The 18,529-nt window shown below is 32.8% G+C and overlaps 2 protein-coding genes across 2 annotated transcripts; both read right to left on the reverse strand.

Moving 5' to 3' along the window:
• Positions 1–1,751: 1,751 nt before the first annotated feature.
• On the reverse strand, positions 1,752–2,918 carry LOC118193948 (speckle-type POZ protein B-like). Its single transcript, XM_035365112.1, has one exon. The coding sequence runs from the start codon at positions 2,916–2,918 to the stop codon at positions 1,752–1,754; it is 1,167 nt and encodes a 388-aa protein (XP_035221003.1).
• Positions 2,919–15,568: 12,650 nt separating this feature from the next.
• Positions 15,569–18,214, reverse strand: LOC146995652 (speckle-type POZ protein B-like). Its single transcript, XM_085821576.1, has one exon. It carries the CDS (start codon positions 17,781–17,783, stop codon positions 16,011–16,013), a length of 1,773 nt encoding a protein of 590 aa, XP_085677702.1. The 5' UTR covers positions 17,784–18,214; the 3' UTR covers positions 15,569–16,010.
• Positions 18,215–18,529: the final 315 nt, after the last annotated feature.

Genomic DNA, 18,529 nt, shown 5'->3' on the forward strand with positions numbered 1-18,529 from the left:
TATTATTTCTTGGTCTTGTAAATTTATACACAATATAATTTCAAAATTTCTTCAATTTTGAAGAATTTGTACATGCTCATATGAATACCGTTACTTTCATTAAGCTGAAAAACATTCTAAATGCATTTTCTTGACTTCATACTTACTTCATACTTGCCTTTTTCTTGTTTTCATTCTTGACGCATTTTCTTGAATTCGTGTATTTATCATTGACTTACTTGACTTCATGTAGTAGAAGTATTTATCATTATTCTAAGTAAATCTGCTAAATTAAGTAACTACTGCGGAAAAGTAAAATCTTTGGCTGCTCAACGTTTGAATTTTTCCTTTGTGAAAAGAAGTTTGTAGTTTATTTCTAATTTTAAAAACATTCCTTCAGTAGCTGTTAATAAATAAGGGAGGCATAATAATTCACATACTTCCGTCTGGAGACATTTGTGTCTTTACAATATTTTCATCTCAAAAATTACTTGGGAACGCCATAAGATTTTACCATACACAGTCTTCAAAGAAGTTGTTAAGTAAATATTAAGCATAATTTTCGAACTCAATAGCCTACACAGTCACCAAAGGTATTTTTAAGTAAATATTAAGCATAATTTTCGAACTCAATAGCATAGTACTGCCTGTGAAGGCGGGTTCTCAAACTAAATCAGTTTAATGATTCCAGTCGTTCCGAGAGATAGTTTGTGTGTAAGTACTTAAAAACGTGACTCACCAGAACATCGCACACGGACATAAAACAAAATACTGATATAAACAAAAGAAGTGCTCTGAATTACTGCTGTAAGCTACTATAATACAAAAAAACAATTATATTGTAGGAATAAAGTAATAAAAAAACAACCTTTAATGTATTCTTCAGGTATTTTGTATTATCCTCAAAGAATCTTCTAAATTATGAAAACAAATTAGACCATACATTAAGAGAACATCAAAATTCTACAGCAAAGCACAATAACAAAAATATGTTGATTTGGTTACAGAATATAAAGTAAGAGTAAAAAAATATGAATTTCTTACATATTTGAATTCTCATAACATACCAAAGATTAATATGTTATACATAAAAATTACAACAGTATTCTTAAATTTCTACAATGTATCTTATTACTTACCAAAGGAGATGAAAAAACTTTTACGGAATATTTTCATGATTGGCAAATTAATACAGAACTGTAGTTGCATATAAATCACTTTCTAAGTTTTTTTCTGACGTACCATATCCTGCAGAAGCTTTATACGGCAATTCTCTTTCGCGACATCTTTCCATTCATCAGTAGAAAAAATTTCTTCTGCATGTTCACATGAAAACTCTAACACATTTTTGTATAAGTCATCATCGGAATGAATACAGGCTAACTCCAGAATTCTGCACACATTTCTCGCATTGAGATTCGATTTCAGAAAAGACGAACATTTTTTCTGCAATGCAGGAACATCATATTTATCAGCTATCGCGTAGAGTTCCTCAGCTGTTTCATCCAATGATCTCTCCAAATAGCCGGTGTACATAAACAACAGAAATTCATCCATTACCTGAGGGTCAATATCTGATATCTCAACGTCATTTCTTTTCAATTCGATCATACCAGTTTCGAACATTCTGCAAAATACCGAAGATCGGGCGCACAAAACACATTTATGCGCTGGTGATGTTCTGGAGCCAATGATAATATTAACGTCCGATAACATACTAGTTTTGTAAAGATCTAAAAAGTCATCGTTAATAGAATGGCATTCAATTGCATCTACGGAGGCGTAAGAAGATTCCAATACTTCAAAAAAATTGCTGCAATCAGAAAACTTAAATTCGAACTTAAGTTGCAAAGCGTCGTTATAATGTCCAGAAAATTCACGTAAAAAAATGTACATATTTCCAGTTTTGCTGTTTCGAACAAATGTTCCTCTTCAGAAGAATTAGTCTTATCCAACGATATTTTCCATTTCACGAAAATCGGCTTAGTTTCAGGATCGCATATTTTGCACAGGAAAATATCAAACATCCTCCCGTGTACTGTATCTTCACAAATGTCAAGTTTTAAGTTCCATTTAAGAGTTCCATTCAAAATATCAACACTGAATACGTGACTACGCAACACTGTATTTATATGCAAGCTCCATAAATCCTTTATAAGCCATTCGAATGATATTATTTTTGCATTAACGTGAGTTCGCGCCTTTTGTGCCATAACAGGTAAACACTGCAAATTATGCAAAGTGGATAGTTCGTATTTTTCGGCAGCAATATAGATTTTCGTTAACAAATCTGATTTAGAGCAGTCTATTTTGCCTGTATAAACATATTTGAGTAAGGCTTCCAATACGTCCGATTCAATATCGAAAATTTGTTCGCAGGTCTGTTCTATATCCAGTTTTTCTACAAGTTTAGGCCATCTCGCCCCTAAAACAGCTTTATGTACTTTAAATTTTGCATTACGTGCCCGTAACACGACATCAGCAAACAGTCCGTTTTCGTAAGGAACTGGAGGCAGTATTTGTTTATCACCTGCCTTAAACACTGGCTTTAAAGTAAATTTCATAATTAAGGCATCATTTATATCCAACATAAAAAAAGAATTCCTCTTAAAGAACTCTGAGTCACCCCAAGTAGACTGGGCTTCAAATATTTTACTATATTGCCGATGATAAAAAATCGACTTCTCTTTGCAATCTAGGACTTGCATCGTTAAAGTTATTTTGCAGGTTTCTGGAATATCGTCAATTCTTTTGATAAATACACCTATGTACTCGTCACGATCTCTTCTCGGATATAACTGAATACGCCACTTCATACGGGGTAACAAACTGAAAGCAAATTCGGGGCTATGAAGATAGTGTCCGTATGACTGATGACACATGCTGAAATTTTCAATGATCCAATTGAAGGTGAAATTATTTTTCACTTGCTTTTCCATGACCAGTCTTAAGGCCTCATTCAATTGAAACATTTAGTGATCTTTCGTCGTCATACGTCATCAGTTGCGATTGATTTTGCTGTTTTGGTATTCAATTGAAACGCAACGATCACTCTGAGCTCGCGATTGCTCGTTCTCATAGCGATCACTTGGAACCCATCATTCCGCGGCGAAAAACGATCGAATCAATATGGCGGCTGTGTTGTTTGTGCTTTTACGAGGACAGAAATCAAGTGTGCTAAAGAAAATGCTTTAGATCTGCTGAGTGAGCAGCAACTTATATCAAAGTATAGGGTGTATAAGGATCCTAGCAAGGGCAGCCGACACATCATCTGTGTTGTATCCAAATTAAGTGCACTTGTTGCTAGTGGACATTGATTTAGCGTTGTGTTGTTTACATTTGTGTTGATGGTTTGCTACCTAATTCAGAGAAATATGCGTGGATGCACTGCATCAAATTATTCATATCGTTCCAGAAATAACTTTAGTATGTTCTATTTCCCGAGAAATGAAGAAATACGAAGAAAATGGGTAATTAATTCTTGTCCATTGGAATAGATTCCGATCGCAAGACCGTGCGCTTTTGAAGTAAGTTCAGCTTCATATGTTTTCATAATTGTTAAAAAAATAAGTGTTCATGTTTCAGCGAAATGTGTATTATCATTTAAGTATTGCTAATTCATGACAAACTGATTTATATGTACAAAATGAATATCAGAATGTGTATAGTCAATACACAGATACCGAAGGCGATAAGTAGATGCTGATGTGATTTTCTTTATTGTTATTATCGCGAAAGGACAAAGTTTAAATAATTATATTATACATTTGATTTCAATTTTGTGCGTGATTATAACTATGAAGTGCACTTTTTATTTAAATTTTAATGCGGGATTCATGGTTTAAAATCGCATGTTATTTTTTGACCTTATTATATTGTCGCCAAATCTGTCAGTCGGCCTCCAACGTAAAAAAAAAAAAAAAAAAAAAAAAAAAAAATGTAAACATTGGATAATATGATTGAAATCATGCATTATATAATGTTTCCCTTAAATTTACATTAATATATCGTATTTATATTCATTTTGAAGAAGGTAAGCATCAATTTAGGTATTTAACGAATAATTTTGACTGTATTTATACATCATGTAGACTGTATTTCCATCTCTTTCATTTAACTGCGATTGCTGTCAATTTATTTCCAATGTATCAACATAAAATATGTTTTAAAATGCTGTACAAGCTTAGTCAGTGATTCTTAATTTAATTCAGACAATTTTTTATGTGTAATTAAAATAATTTAATAATATATGTTACTGTAATTTACTATTTTTGATTTTAATGTTTTAGAAATTTGCTAAATCAAGTTTATTTTTTGTGTGACCTTGCATCAGAGGCGCCAATAATAAATTTGTTTTGGCTTTCACTGCTAAAGTTTTTAATGAAAAAAGTATTACTGATGTAAAAGAATGAAAAAAATGATATTTACTTCCTAATCAGTGCCTTATGATATTGCAATAACTTAAAAGGCTTCTTACTGTTTCTTAAGTTGCATAACGTGTTTTCATAACTTCTTGTCATCTTTATATTTTATTCGTCTATGTTATCAAATAAATATAAAAAGTATGTTTCTAATTAAAAATTCTTCCTTTCATAGCAGTGTTATGTACCATGATGTGATATGTGTTGGCGTTTATTATATAGTTATGAACATTAGAGTCATTATAGAGTTTTATGTATTTATTAAATATATGTAACCTACATCATTGTGTATTATATAATTTTCCTTTTAGAATATATTACATTATACTTTTTGAGTTGTTAATAGAACTAGGTACATTTTTCTTTTCTTTTGCTTTAAAAGGTCTTTTGAATCACTTTTTTTTTTAGTATGCAAAACTTACTTGACATATATTTTTCACATGTATATGATTTATGTGAATGGAACGTGTCTTTTAGGTTAGCTGTTTTCATAAAGGAATTAAAATAAAATAATACCTTTGAAGAATTTTCATAGATAAAAATTTGAAACAATAGCGCTGAAAAGCCAAAGATGGCACACCAAACGTGAACTGCAACCCTAAAGAACGGTTACGAGGAGTCAACCTGCACATCTGGTAGCTCTTTCATTGGTTATTTCGAAACAAACGCAACTTCCGACCACGTGACAAACAGCATCGCGCATCAAGTAACCTCTGGCAACATCTACGAGTTCGACCATGGAGGTAGGAAAGGAAGGAGGGGCCAATCGACACTAGAAGTGAAGCACTGCTTTGAAGCTTGGGTCACCAGATGGGGTGTTCTTTGTTTACATTCAGAAGCTCGCTTGACAGGATTCTGATAGTATTTCGACACACGACAGTTCCAAACAAATCGAAAAAGGGACACTTTCGCATGAAAGAAACATTTATAGTGTGATGGATAATAGCAATTTGTATAGTTTAGTGACATTTACGCAAAAATCACATCTTGGTTATTTTTCGATAACTAACAACAGCGATTTTGATTATGAATTTGTTTTATAAAAATCTAAGCTGTTGAACTACAAAAATATAGATTTTAAGAAAAATGTTATGCTTAAAGAATGAAAAATACCTTACGGTACATTTAAAATTGTATACCTCTTTCGATACCCTTGATAGAGTATTCGCTGCTTTTATTTTATTTTCCAAACGCCAAAATGTTTTTAATAAAACAAATTTTTTCACATCCATATATTGTTGCATATTATTGCAAAAACCATGTATCTGCCTTTGACAAAATACATAAATATTCATTAAATTATTTATAAATGTATTTGAAATGAAGAATTTATTCACTTATAAACAACTGTGAAAGTACTGTGAAGAAATCTAATTATTAAATGTATCTAATTTATAATAATTATAAATGTTATCTAAATATATAATAAACTTAATATTGAATTGTAAACATAAATTGAAATCCTGTTGACAAATACGTTATAAAACTATTTAAGCAAGAATTGTTCGTATTGGAAAGCAATCTGTTAAAAGGTATTGTAAAGCAAATGCTATGAGATGCGCACTTAAGAACGTAATAAAGAGTTTTGGATTATGTATTGTTGAAATGAAGGGTAAAAAAAAATCTGATAAGTATAATTAAAAGAATTATTCCCCTTACATTTTATAATAGTTAAAATAACTCAGTTACAAGTTTTAAATAATACTTCAAAAAAAAAAAAAAAAAAAAAACTTATTTTATTCCCTTTCAGAAATGTTCAGAGAAAGTCAAGTACTATCTAAAGTATTTCGCTAATTCCTAATAATTCTCTAATTTAAAATGAACCGAATAGATCATTAATTATAAACTGACTTACATTTTTCGATTTAAAAGATGCCTCAGAAGCCAAAAAATCATGTCATATTTAAGAAAGTATTTTAGGAAGAAGCTGTATAAATAAAAAAGAAATAATGCATAATTTTAATATTAATAATACAATAAACTTTGTTCTTAATTTTTGTACCTTAACCGAATAAAATCGAATTACTTTAATTCTTTTCTAATGTAATTAACGAAATTCAAATTAAACTATTCTGAGAAAACTGTCCCGTGAAAAGTACAGCATTTAATTCCGTTCAGAATGAAATGTTGTTTAAAAATATGTTGTTTTCATACACTTAGGACTCTGAATTGTTGTAGAAAAAGAAAATATATACATTTATATGTATATTTGCGACGTAATTACAAAATATTTACATCCGAACGCGTCAAATCCCATTGAACTCAATGGTAAATGGCCCAATGTTTTGGTCACCACGTAGGGATCGCCGGTGCTTCAGAGCAGGGTACGGGAGAAAGTTGTTTAGGGCGACTCCATCTTACTTCCCAGGACTTAGAAGAGAAGGGCTAGCTCATAGAGTTTTTCCCCCTGAAACAGAAAGTGAGAAGTGATGACGTAGCCATGATGACACTGAGCGCGCCAATATAATTCACAGCTTGGAAATTAGCGTTTTTGAACCAGCGTTTAAAATGAGCTGTGTGTGAAAGATAGCTATAATTTGGAAGAGGCAATGTTACTGCTTTATGCATTTTAGACTGAACCATTAAAAAATTTAATAATGCTTACTCAATTTAAAAATAATAGATAAAATGTGCTACTCTTTTAACATAAAGTTCCGTGGTTTTTTTTTTTTTTTTTTTCTTCCATTTTTATTTGCAGTTTTTTTTTATTTAATGCACGCTTATTTCTAATCATTTCTTTATTTGCATGCTAACTGAGGGAATTTTTATACTGCTTCTAAGATAACTATAATAGCAGCTATTTAAATTTACTCAAAAAACAACTTTACATTGACATAGGTTTAAACATATATGACATATATGACAACATTTCTGCTAACCTACGTTTGATTTTTTGCCTAATTGTAAATTTTGCATTGTTATAATTCTCTTCCGATTCAATATAATAGATATTTTTAAAATAATTTTGTAATTTATACTTATATCTATATTACAATTAAATAAATGTATATAAGATTGTTACTTTAATTTTGACAAAATAGCTTTATTCAGAGTACCTAAAACAGTTATTTAATTTTTCAAAAGTGTGAGTAAAGGAAGCAGGTCTTTTTATGCCAATTACTTTGATGTTTTATACTATTATATTTTATCTAGAATGCTAATCTAGCACAAAATCTAATCAATAATTAGTTACAAAGGATACAATAAGAATAACTTTAACAAGTACTTAACAAAATCAGTTTGTTAAATACTTGTTATTCTTGTTGGTACTATTTTGGTACTATTCATAATACCGAAGATATTATCGATTAACTCATAGACGTCAGATGCTTTCTGATTTCCTGTGGGGTAGAGTATACCTTTTGCGGTACTTTTTGAAAATAATGTTTTCTCTGGAGCGACTTTTTGTCTCTCGTTTCCCTTGACCATTAAATAATTTGGTTTTAGTTTGTGACATAATTTGATTTCTTCTCAATCTCTATTTAAAACCTCTTTAATAATATCAAAATTTAAAACAGTTACAGCTTCTAAAACAAATCCTCTATCTAAAACGCGGTTTCTCAGTAATTTGAGGCAGAGCGCGAAATGAGACCTCTGATTAAAACAAACTGCACATTTTGAAAAGAACCAAGAACTTGGTCCAGTTTAGAGTCATAGCAGAGTTTTCAATCTATATGCATTTCGTCAAAACTGAAAACGCATATTTTTTCTACACAATACAAATATTCGCCTCTTTCTTTCTTTAGAGTAAGAACATTACTTTGAATTCTTGGACTACGCTAAAATTTAGAAAACACTAAAAAATAAAATAAACACCATTTCTTTAATTTGATAATACTAGGTAAAGATATTCCAATTTTTTTCTTAATTTTTTTTTTTCTTTCCAAAAATCATAGCTTTAAGATGACAGAGCTCTTATGACAATGCAACGTGAAATATTTTCACTATTCCACCTGATTTTTTCTTCTTTTTCAGTAATGCATTAATCTGCGTCTTTATAAAAATAGGCTTTAGACATTTTTGCAAATTCTCCGATTTGTGCTCCCCCCCCCCAAATTTCGCTATTTGAGATTTTAATTTCTGATACCAATTTCTGTCTAGATGTCGTCCACCTTCTTTGTCGCTGAACAAACATTCTAAAATTTTTCTTTTCTTCATTTTTCAATACTTTAATACAATTTAATAAAATTTTCTAAGGATATTATTTTGTTCTTCAAATTATCAATGCATTCTTGTTTATCCTTAAACCTTCAGGATGATCTACATTTTCATTTGTGAGTTTTATTTCAAAATCATTAAAATTTGATTTACTATTGTCATCATCAATTTCGATTTATTATTGTCATCATAATTTACTTTCGGCACAGCATTTCATTTCAACAGTTTCTTTTTGTGGCTATCCAAACAAGCGATTTTTCATATCATCTTCATAAACACTGCATAGAAAATGTTCGTTGCAGATTTTTCCGCTCTTCGCATTAATAGAATCTTGTCTTTGACATTTGTGTATCCATTCTTTCGTCAAAAGCAAACTCTCATTTGGATCCTTTGGTTTAGGACTTTCGAATTCTACCCTGTAGTAGATAAAGAACGCTTACAGGCCATACTCCCTTTAGTAAACTATATCACGAGGCATGGCCCTTTTCCCACCTTCTTTTATAAGCGTGCTATCTCCATGACAGAAGCGTGTGTGTGTGGGGGGAATTGGCTCCCCCGACCACTACGTGTTCAACTGTAGCCTCACGACGAGCCATCACCTACCATATCCCACTACGGATATAGTACCTTACAAGAGGTTCATCATCAAACACGCACCTGCGATAAGAAATATATGTAAAATTATACAGCAGCTGAGCGCCCTAGGGCAGGATGTCTGCCAACCAACATAGGAATAATAGCATACACAGCGCAATAATTCTATGTTTCTATTGTAACTTAGCAGGTGTCATGTCTAAAATTGTAAATATGTAAGTGTATAAGTAACTGTGTAATGTAAGTAATGTAAGTAATAGTGTAATTAAGTAATTTAATCAATGAGTGTAATACGTCGTACTATGTGTACTTTTAACATAACGTAATCGGTAATGTAGTCATTAGCGCGTGTAACGCGTGCCCCATGTGTATTATTTTAAGTAACGCATGTATGATTATAAGGCAAAGTATGTGTGCCTATCTTGTTATATAGCATAATGTCATTTAAGAAGTAATAGCGATAATGTAAACTATAAGTAATCCAGTTATAAAGTAACTTAGCAAGTTCGCAATACAATTAGCTTAACGTAGTATACAGTCAGGTTATAACTCTAATAAGTGTAGATTAATGTCATGCATTATGTATGCGTAGTCTAATGTCATGTGAAGTGTAAAGTATGTATGTACTAATTCATGCAAGTATTATGTATAAGTTTAATGTCATGTCATATATCATGTATGTAATGTTATGTTTCATGTATGCATTATGGCCTATGAACACCCAGGTCAACCATTAACATAAGAATCTGTACAGAACCAATGTCAAACTGGAATAGCCCCTGTATGGCCATGTAAACTTTTTCATGAAGGCTCAGTAACTCCCGGTGCGCCCTTGTGGGACCCCAGGGAGTTCTTGTATCTATATAGGGGAGGGCGTGGGACATATGCCTGTTTACCTCTGTTAAACACCAGGCGTCCCCGTCCTCCGTCACCTGGATCCTTTGGTCCCATGAAATAAAATATCTCATCCTTTTATACTTCTGTAAGTGCTACGGCACGTTACTGTAGCGCAAAAAGCCATATTACGTAAACGATACTTTACAATATAGAATTTAAAATAAAAACTGACTAAAATTACATATATATAAATTATTTTAAATATATACATTATTAGAAAACAGATATATATATTATTAAAATTAATTTGGGATATGTAACCTCTAGAAAATCGTCTCGCAGCTCAATGAAACTACTGTTTTAAACGCCGGAAATCAGGACAGGTGGCATCACAGTGACGTCAGATTATTGCCTGTTTCGTCCCCCCATTAGGCTCGCGTCGGCGAGGAGTCGAACAAAGAAATGAGCTAGCCCTTCTATTTATCCCTGGATCCACTCCGCTAGCCGAAGAACGAAAAGTAACGAATTCTTGAAATGTTCTCGAATTATTGTTTAAAATAACTGCACCTCTACCATCTATTATCGTCTACACCAATCAGAAATTCTAAATTTTAAAATACATACTGATCACGCGCGAAAATGCTCCAAATTTCGCGCTCACAAGAAATTCTCAATTCAAAATTCATGCTGGGCATGCGCGAAAATGCTCTGAAATTCCCCTTCCAGAACGCAAAATCGGCTTGGATACCATTTGGCGCATTTATCAATCTCGTAAAAAGCGCGAAACACAACGCGCCAAATATGTGGGCGATCGATTTTGCACTTTAGCGGAGTATGGTAGGCAGTGAGTGGTTTAGCCAGACTGATGTTCAATAAACTAAAAAGTCATAAACACTGCCAAAAATGGCGATAATAGTTCAAAGCCGTAACCCCGTGAATTGGTTTGTCGGAGGTATCAATCTGGTTCTACAAGCGCTTATTCAAAGAATCCCTAAGGAGATCCTTAGAGATTCTTTGGCTTATTAGAGAGCAGGGATAAATAGAAAGGGCTAGCTCATTTCTTTGTTCGACTCCTCGCCGACGCGAGCCTAATGGAGACAGGCAGTAATCTGACGTCACTGTGATGCCACCTGTTCTGATTTCCCGCGTTTAAAACTGTAGTTTCATTCAGCTGTGAGACGATTTTCTAGAGGTTACATATCCCAAATTAATTTTAATCATATATATATATCTGTGTTCTAATAATGTATATATTTAAAATAATTTATATATATGTAATTTTAGTCAGTTTTTATTTTAAATTCTATATTGTAAAGTACCATTTACGTAATATGGCTTTTTGAGCTGTAGTAACTTGCCGTAGCACTTACAGAAATACGAAAGGATGAGATATTTTATTTCAAGGGACCAAAGGATCCAAATGAGGTTTTGCTTTTGACGAAAGAATGGATACACAAATGTCAAAGACAAGATTCTATTAATGCGAAGAGCGGAAAAATCTGCAACGAACATTTTCTATGCAGTGTTTATGAAGATGATATGAAAAATCGCTTGTTTCGATAGCCACGAAAAGAAACTGTTGAAATGGAATGCTGTGCCGAAAGTAAATTATGATGACAATAATAAATTGAAATTGATGATGACAATAGTAAATCAAATTTTAATAATTTTGAAATAAAACTCACAAATGAAAATATAGATATTCCTGAATGCCCTAAGTTTAAGGATAAACAAGAATGCATTGATAATTTGAAGAACAAAATGATATCCTTAGAAAATTGTATTAAAGTATTGAAAAATAGAGAAAAGAAAAATTTTAGAATGTTTGTTCAGCGGCAAAGAAGGTGGACGACATCTAGACAGAAATTGGTATCAGAAATTAAAATCTCAAATAGCGAATTTTTTTTTTGGGGGGGGGGGAAGCACAAATCGGAGAATTTGAAAAAATGTCTAAAGCCTATTTTTATAAAGACGCAGATTAATGTATTACTGAAAAAGAAGGTGTGTAGTGGTGTATTTAATTATGGCAAAGCACACAAGGGCTATCTGCCTAAGAGGAGGGATGCCTTTCGTGGAGGACTTTCTAAGGGAAACTGGCTCGTATACACGTTACACATGGGGAAAACCACGAAAACACCCATGCAGCCAGCCCGTTCGCGGGATTCGAACCTCGGACCGAACTACCAGTGTTCAGCGACTTAACCGCTCGGCCGCTGGTGGGCCGACACTGAAAAGAAGGGAAAAAAAAAAAAAAAGAGGAAAAAACCAGGTGAAGTAGTGAAGATATTTCACGTTGCATTGTCATAAGAGCTCTGTCATCTTAAAGCTATGATTTTTGGAAAGAAAAAAAAAAAAAAAATAAGAAAAAAAACTGGAATATCTTTACCTAGTATTAGCAAATTAAAGAAATGGTGCGCTAAATTTTAGTGTAGTCCAAGAATTCAAAGTGATGTTCTTACTCTAAAGAAGGAAAGAGGCGAATATTTGTATTCTGTAGAAAAAATATGCGTTCTCAGTTTCGACGAAATGCATATAGATTGAAAACTCTGCTATGACTCTAAACTGGACCAAGTTCTTGGTTCTTTTCAAAATGTGCAGTTTGTTTTAATCAGAGGTCTCATTTCGCGCTCTGCTTCAAATTACTGAGAAACCACGTTTTAGATAAAGGATTTGTTTTAGAAGCTTGAACTGTTTTAAATTTTGTTATTATTAAAGAGGTTTTAAATAGAGATTGAGAAGAAATCAAATTATGTCACAAACTAAAACCGAATTATTTAATGGTCAAGGGAAACGAGAGACAAAAAGTCGCTCCAGAGAAAACATTATTTTCAAAAAGTACCGCGAAAGGTATACTCCACCCCACAGTAAATCAAAAAGCATCTGACTTCTATGAGTTAATCGATAATATCTTCGGTACTATGAATAGTACCAACAAGAATAACAAGTATTTAACAAACTAATTTTGTTAAGTACTTGTTAAAGTTATTCTTATTGTATCCTTTGTAACTAATTATTGATTAGATTGTGTGCTAAATTAGCATTCTAGATAAAATATAATAGTATAAAACATTAAAGTAATTGGCATAAAAAGACTTGCTTCCTTTACTCACACTTTTGAAAAATTAAATAACTGTTTTAGGTACTCTGAGTAAAGCTATTTTGTCAAAATTAAACTAACAATCTTACGTACATTTATTTAATTGTAATATAGATATAAGTATAAATTACAAAATTATTAAAAAAAAATATTATATTGAATCGGAAGAGAATTATAACAATGTAAAATTTACATTTAGGCAAAAAATTAAACGTAGGTTAGCAGAAATGTTGCCATATATGTCATATATGTTTAAAACTATGTCAATGTAAAATTGTTTTTTGAGTAAATTTAAATAGCTGCTATTATAGTCATCTTAGAAGCAGTATAAAAATTCTCTCAGTTCACATGCAGATAAAGAAATGATTAGAAATAAACGTTCATTAAATAAAAAACCTGCAAATAAAAATTGAAAAAAACCCCACGGAACTTTATGTTAAGAGTAGCACATTTTATCTATTATTTTAAAATTGAGTAAGCATTATTAAATTTTTTAATGGTTCAGTCTAAAATGCATAAAGCAGTAACATTGTCTCTTCCAAAATATAGCTATCTTTCACACACAGCTCATTTCAAACGCTGGTTCAAAATCGCTAATTTTCAAGCCGTGAATTGCATCTGCGCGCTCAGTGTCATCATGGCTACGTCATCACTTCTCACTTTCTGCTTCAGGGGGAAAAGCTCTATGAGCTAGCCCTTCTCTTCTAAGTCCTGGAGTGGATTACTCCTTTTCGGGTAAGTAAAAGAATTTTTATTTTTCAGTGTTTTGTAACGATTTTTAGTTTTTAAAATTATGTATTTTTAAGGACTGGATTTTCATATTTAAATATTTTTTGGAAGTGAAAGTATTAATTCTTCAGGGTTTTGTAAGGAATTTATGCTTTTTAAACTTACTATGTTTTTGAAATGATTTAAGTTTTTAAAGTTATTAGGCTTTTTTGAAAGGATTTCCAGTTTTAAAAATTTCCCACTTATTTGTTTGGCGCTTTTTACAAGAGTAAGAAGAATTCGATTTTTGTCAATTTTCTTTGACTTTTTTAAGTGAAAATAGGTTGATGTGTACATGGATAAAGACAAGACAGTGCGCAATGCCATTTTTGTGCAATTCTGGGATGTTTTTTAAGTGAAAATAAGTCTGTACATGGATAAAGTCAAGACAGTGCGCAAAGCCATTTTTGTGCAATTCTGGGATTTTTTTTAAGTGAAAATAGGTCGATGTGTACATGGATAAAGTCAACACAATGCACAATGTCATTTTTGTGCAATTCTGGGATGTTTTTTTAAGTGAAAATAGGTCGATGTGTACATGGGTGAAGTCAAGACAGTGCGCAATGCCATTTTTGTGCAATTCTGGGATGTTTCTTTAAGTGAAAATAGGTCGATGTATACATGGATAAAGTCAAGTCAGTGCGCAGTGCCATTTTTGTGTAATTCTGGGATTTTTTTTAAGTGAAAATAGGTCGATGTGTACATGGATGCCCCGACTTTGTGCAATTCTTAAAAATGCGTCAAGTAGTGGGTTATTCTGCACTTTTTATAGGTGAATGTATTTTAATTCTTCAGTGTTTTGTAACGATTTTAAGTTTTTGACGCTTACTATGTTTTCTTAACCATGTTTGTTTTTTTAAATTATTAAGCTGTTTTTAAAGGATTTTCAGTTTTCAGAATTTTGCTTAAACTTTTATTTTGTATTTATTTTAACTGTTCGCCGTCGTAAATGTCGCGCCTCGCGTAGTGTCTTCTGGAGCGGTTGCAAATCCAGGAGACAAGACGCGAGAGCGCGACAAGTTGGCGATTTGGAAAAACGCGCGACTTTGAAAGTTGGAAGTTGAAAGTTATAAGTTGGCGACTAGGAAAAAGTGCAGAATCGCCCACTGCTTGGCGCGTTTTTAAGAATTGCACATACTGGGTATTCATGTACACATCGATCTATTTTTCACTTAAAAAAAATCCCAAAATTGCACAAAAATAACATTGCGCACTCCTTTGACTTTATCCATGTACACATCGACCTATTTTCACTTAAAAAGTCAAAGAAAATTGACAAAACAATTCTTCTTTACTCTTGTAAAAAGCGCCAAACAAACGCCAATCAAATAAGTGGGCGATTCTGCACTTTAGCCAAAAATGCTTGTAGGAAAACACTAAAATGGTAACCTTGATAACTACTCACCAGTTGATATACTATATAGAACTAGTATATACCAATAATCAGTATAAGAAATTTTTAAGCAAATGTTAAGCATAATTTTCGAACTCAGTATCATAAAATTCGAACTCGATATCATAAAATGGCTTGTTAACGCGGGTTCTCAAAGTAAAGCTTAACGATTCCAAACATTTAGACAGACAGGTTTGAGTTAATGAGTTTGATTTAAGTCCTTAAAACGTGAGTGACCTAAAAGCAAACACACCAAAAAATTACATACGTACAAACAAAAAAAAAAAAAAAAAAAAACCTGATATAAATAACTGCATTGAATCACTTTTGTAAGCTTTTATATAACGCAAAGGACAATTATATTATACAAATATAGTAATAAACAAAAATTATAATTTTTTCTTCACTTTCAAGTATTTTAGAAAACTATTCCTGAAATAGTCTTCTAACTTAAGAAAATAATTAGACCATTAATTAAGAGAAGATCAAAATTCTACAGGAAAGCAGAGACACAAAAATTTCTTAATTTCGTTGTAGAATATAAAATAAGAGTCAAAAATATGAATTTACCATATAGTATCTGAATTCTCATCATATACGAAATATTAAATAGGTTAGTCTCAGCAGACTGAACAAAAATAACAAAATTAGACTGGAATTTTTACCATTTTTCTTATTACTTACTAAAGGCAATGCAAAATGTTTACAAATCAGTATCAATATCCTCAAACTAGTACAGAACTTTAGTTGAAAATCACTTTCTTCATTTTTTCCGAATTACTATATCCTGCAGAAGTTTCATATAACAATTGGCTTTGTCGACAGCTTTCCATTCATCAGTAGAGAAAATCTGCTGTGCATGCGCACAGGAAAACTCAAACACACTTTCGTATAAATCATCATCGGAATGCATAGTAGCTAACTGTAGAACTCGACATATATTTCCAACACTGAGATTGGATTTCAGAAAAGAGGAACATTTTTCCTTAAGCACAGGAACGTCATATTTATCAGCTACCACGTATAGTTCCTCAGCTGTTTCGTCCAGTGACTTTTCCATATTGCCGGTGTACATGAATAAAAGGAATTCATCCATAATCTGAGGGTCAACATCCGAAATTTCCACGTTATTTCTTTCCGATTCGATCATGTCCGTTTCGAACATTCTGGAAAACACCGAAGATCGGGCGCATAAAACACATTTATGCGTGGGGAATGTTTTATTACCAACGATAATATTAATGTCGTACAGCATACCACTTTTGTAAAGACTTTTAAAGTCACTGTTAAAAGAATCGTAGCTAACTGAAGATACGTCGCCGCAAGAGGTTTCCATTACTTCAGAAAATATGTCGCAATCAGAAAACTTGAATTCTAACTTAAGAAGCAATTCGTGGTAACTGTTCCTTGTAACTAACATTTTTTTGTTTTTGTTTGTCGCAACAGCAGCTTTCCTAACTTCATATTCAAAATTATATGAAATGGCCCGTGAAAAATCTCCACATTTCCAATCTTTATCCGTTTCGAACAAGTGTTCATTTTCAGAAAAATGTGTTCCATCGACCGATATCTTGCTTCTCACGAAGATTGGCCTGGTTTCAGGATCATGTAATTTGCACAGGGAAATATCGAAGACTCTACCATCCACTGCATCTTCAAGCATGTGAAGCCTCACGTTCCATTTACAAGAAGCCAAAATATCCACACTGAATACACAACTATGCAACACTGTATTCAAAGGCAAACTAGAAAATTTCTGAATGGGCCACTCAAATGATATTTTCTTAACGTTAATACGGGTTCGTGCTGTCTGTGCCACAACTGGTAAACACTGCAAACTGAGGAGCTCATGTTTCTCTGAAGCTGCAAAGAGATCCGCAAACAAGTCAGATTTAGTGTAGTCTATTTTTCCGGTGTAAACATATCCAATTATGGCCTCCAGTACGTCCGATCTGATATCGAAAACTTTTTCGCGGGTGTCCTCTGCTTCCATTTTTTCCACAAGTTTGGGCCACCTCGCCCATAAAATAGCTTTATGTACTTTGAATTCTGCACTGCCTGCGCGTAACACGACATCCGCAAACAGCCCGTTTTCGTAAGGAAGAGGAGGGAGTTTTTCTTCACCACTTCCCTCACACACAGGCTTCAAAGTACTTTTCAGAATTAAAACATCATTTATAAGCAAATTAAGAAAAGTATCCCTTTTAATAAAATTTGAATAACCAGAACTTGTTTGAGCTTTAAATATGTTCGTACCTTCATTATGGCATAAAGAAGTTCCGTTGCAATTTAGTCCTTCCACTGTGAAAGTTATATTGCAGGTTTCTGGAACATCATCAGTTCTTTTGAGATAGACTGCTATGTAGCTTTCATTACGATCGCCTCTCGGGTACAACTCAATACGCCACTTCATATGGGGTAAACAATACAAAGCAAACTCGGGGCTACATAGAAATTGTTTGCATGAGTGATGACACATGGTAAAATTTTTAATAATCCAGGTGAATGCGAAATTATTTTTCGCTTGCTTTTCCATGACCTACAACACGTTCGCGCCCCAACACGTCATCTGCTACTGCCAATCTGCGTGCATGAATTCTATCATTCGACCTTCAACGAATTTTCATTTTTACACATCTTGCGTCACTTCTGCATAATCTCTCCTCTGCGCTGTAGTGGCAGCAAGAATACGGATCAGTCATTCACGAAAGTATATAATTTACAGCAAACGCCGAATTGAAATGCCAGTAAACTTTTGAGAAATGGAAGGTGGATTAGAAGGGGCTTGTACAAAAAAATGTTAAACTTATTTATAGCAGAACGATGGAAAAATCCCTACCGAAAATTACCTCCGTTACGCGCGGAAAAATACGAAAAGAAAATGCTGTCGGATAACAAGAAATAATCGAAAAGACTTCCTGGGAATACTCAGATAATCTTTTCTTGGCGAGGTTCCAGAAATCGCGTTCGCAAACTTGGGCGACTTGCGCCAAACAGTGGGAAGAGTGCTTACTGCCTCAGATATTAACTAAGATAGGGAAAAGAAAATGGATAAAGAAAATGGATATTTTCTTTCTATTATGTAGATACTTTGCATATGGTGTCGTGACTTTGCACATACTCTGTGCTGATGACCTGACTTTGTTAGTAGACGTTTTGAATTCGCTGTTTAATTATTTAGTAAATAAATTAATTACATCTGTAATTAGAATAAGATAATTTTATTTTTATACAAGAAAATTACAAAATATGCTCCTTTTCCGTACTTATTGCTCAGATCAT

The sequence above is a fragment of the Stegodyphus dumicola genome, chromosome 8 (genome assembly GCF_044657685.1).
Source record: "Stegodyphus dumicola isolate Sdum_Otavi_A_Nest chromosome 8, ASM4465768v1".
In the NCBI taxonomy this organism is placed as follows: domain Eukaryota; kingdom Metazoa; phylum Arthropoda; class Arachnida; order Araneae; family Eresidae; genus Stegodyphus; species Stegodyphus dumicola.

Excerpts from the sequence above, each read along its gene's own strand:
- LOC118193948 (XM_035365112.1), bottom strand. The coding sequence starts at position 2,918 with ATGGAAAAGCAAGTGAAAAATAATTTCACCTTCAATTGGATCATTGAA.
- LOC146995652 (XM_085821576.1), bottom strand. The coding sequence starts at position 17,783 with ATGGAAAAGCAAGCGAAAAATAATTTCGCATTCACCTGGATTATTAAA.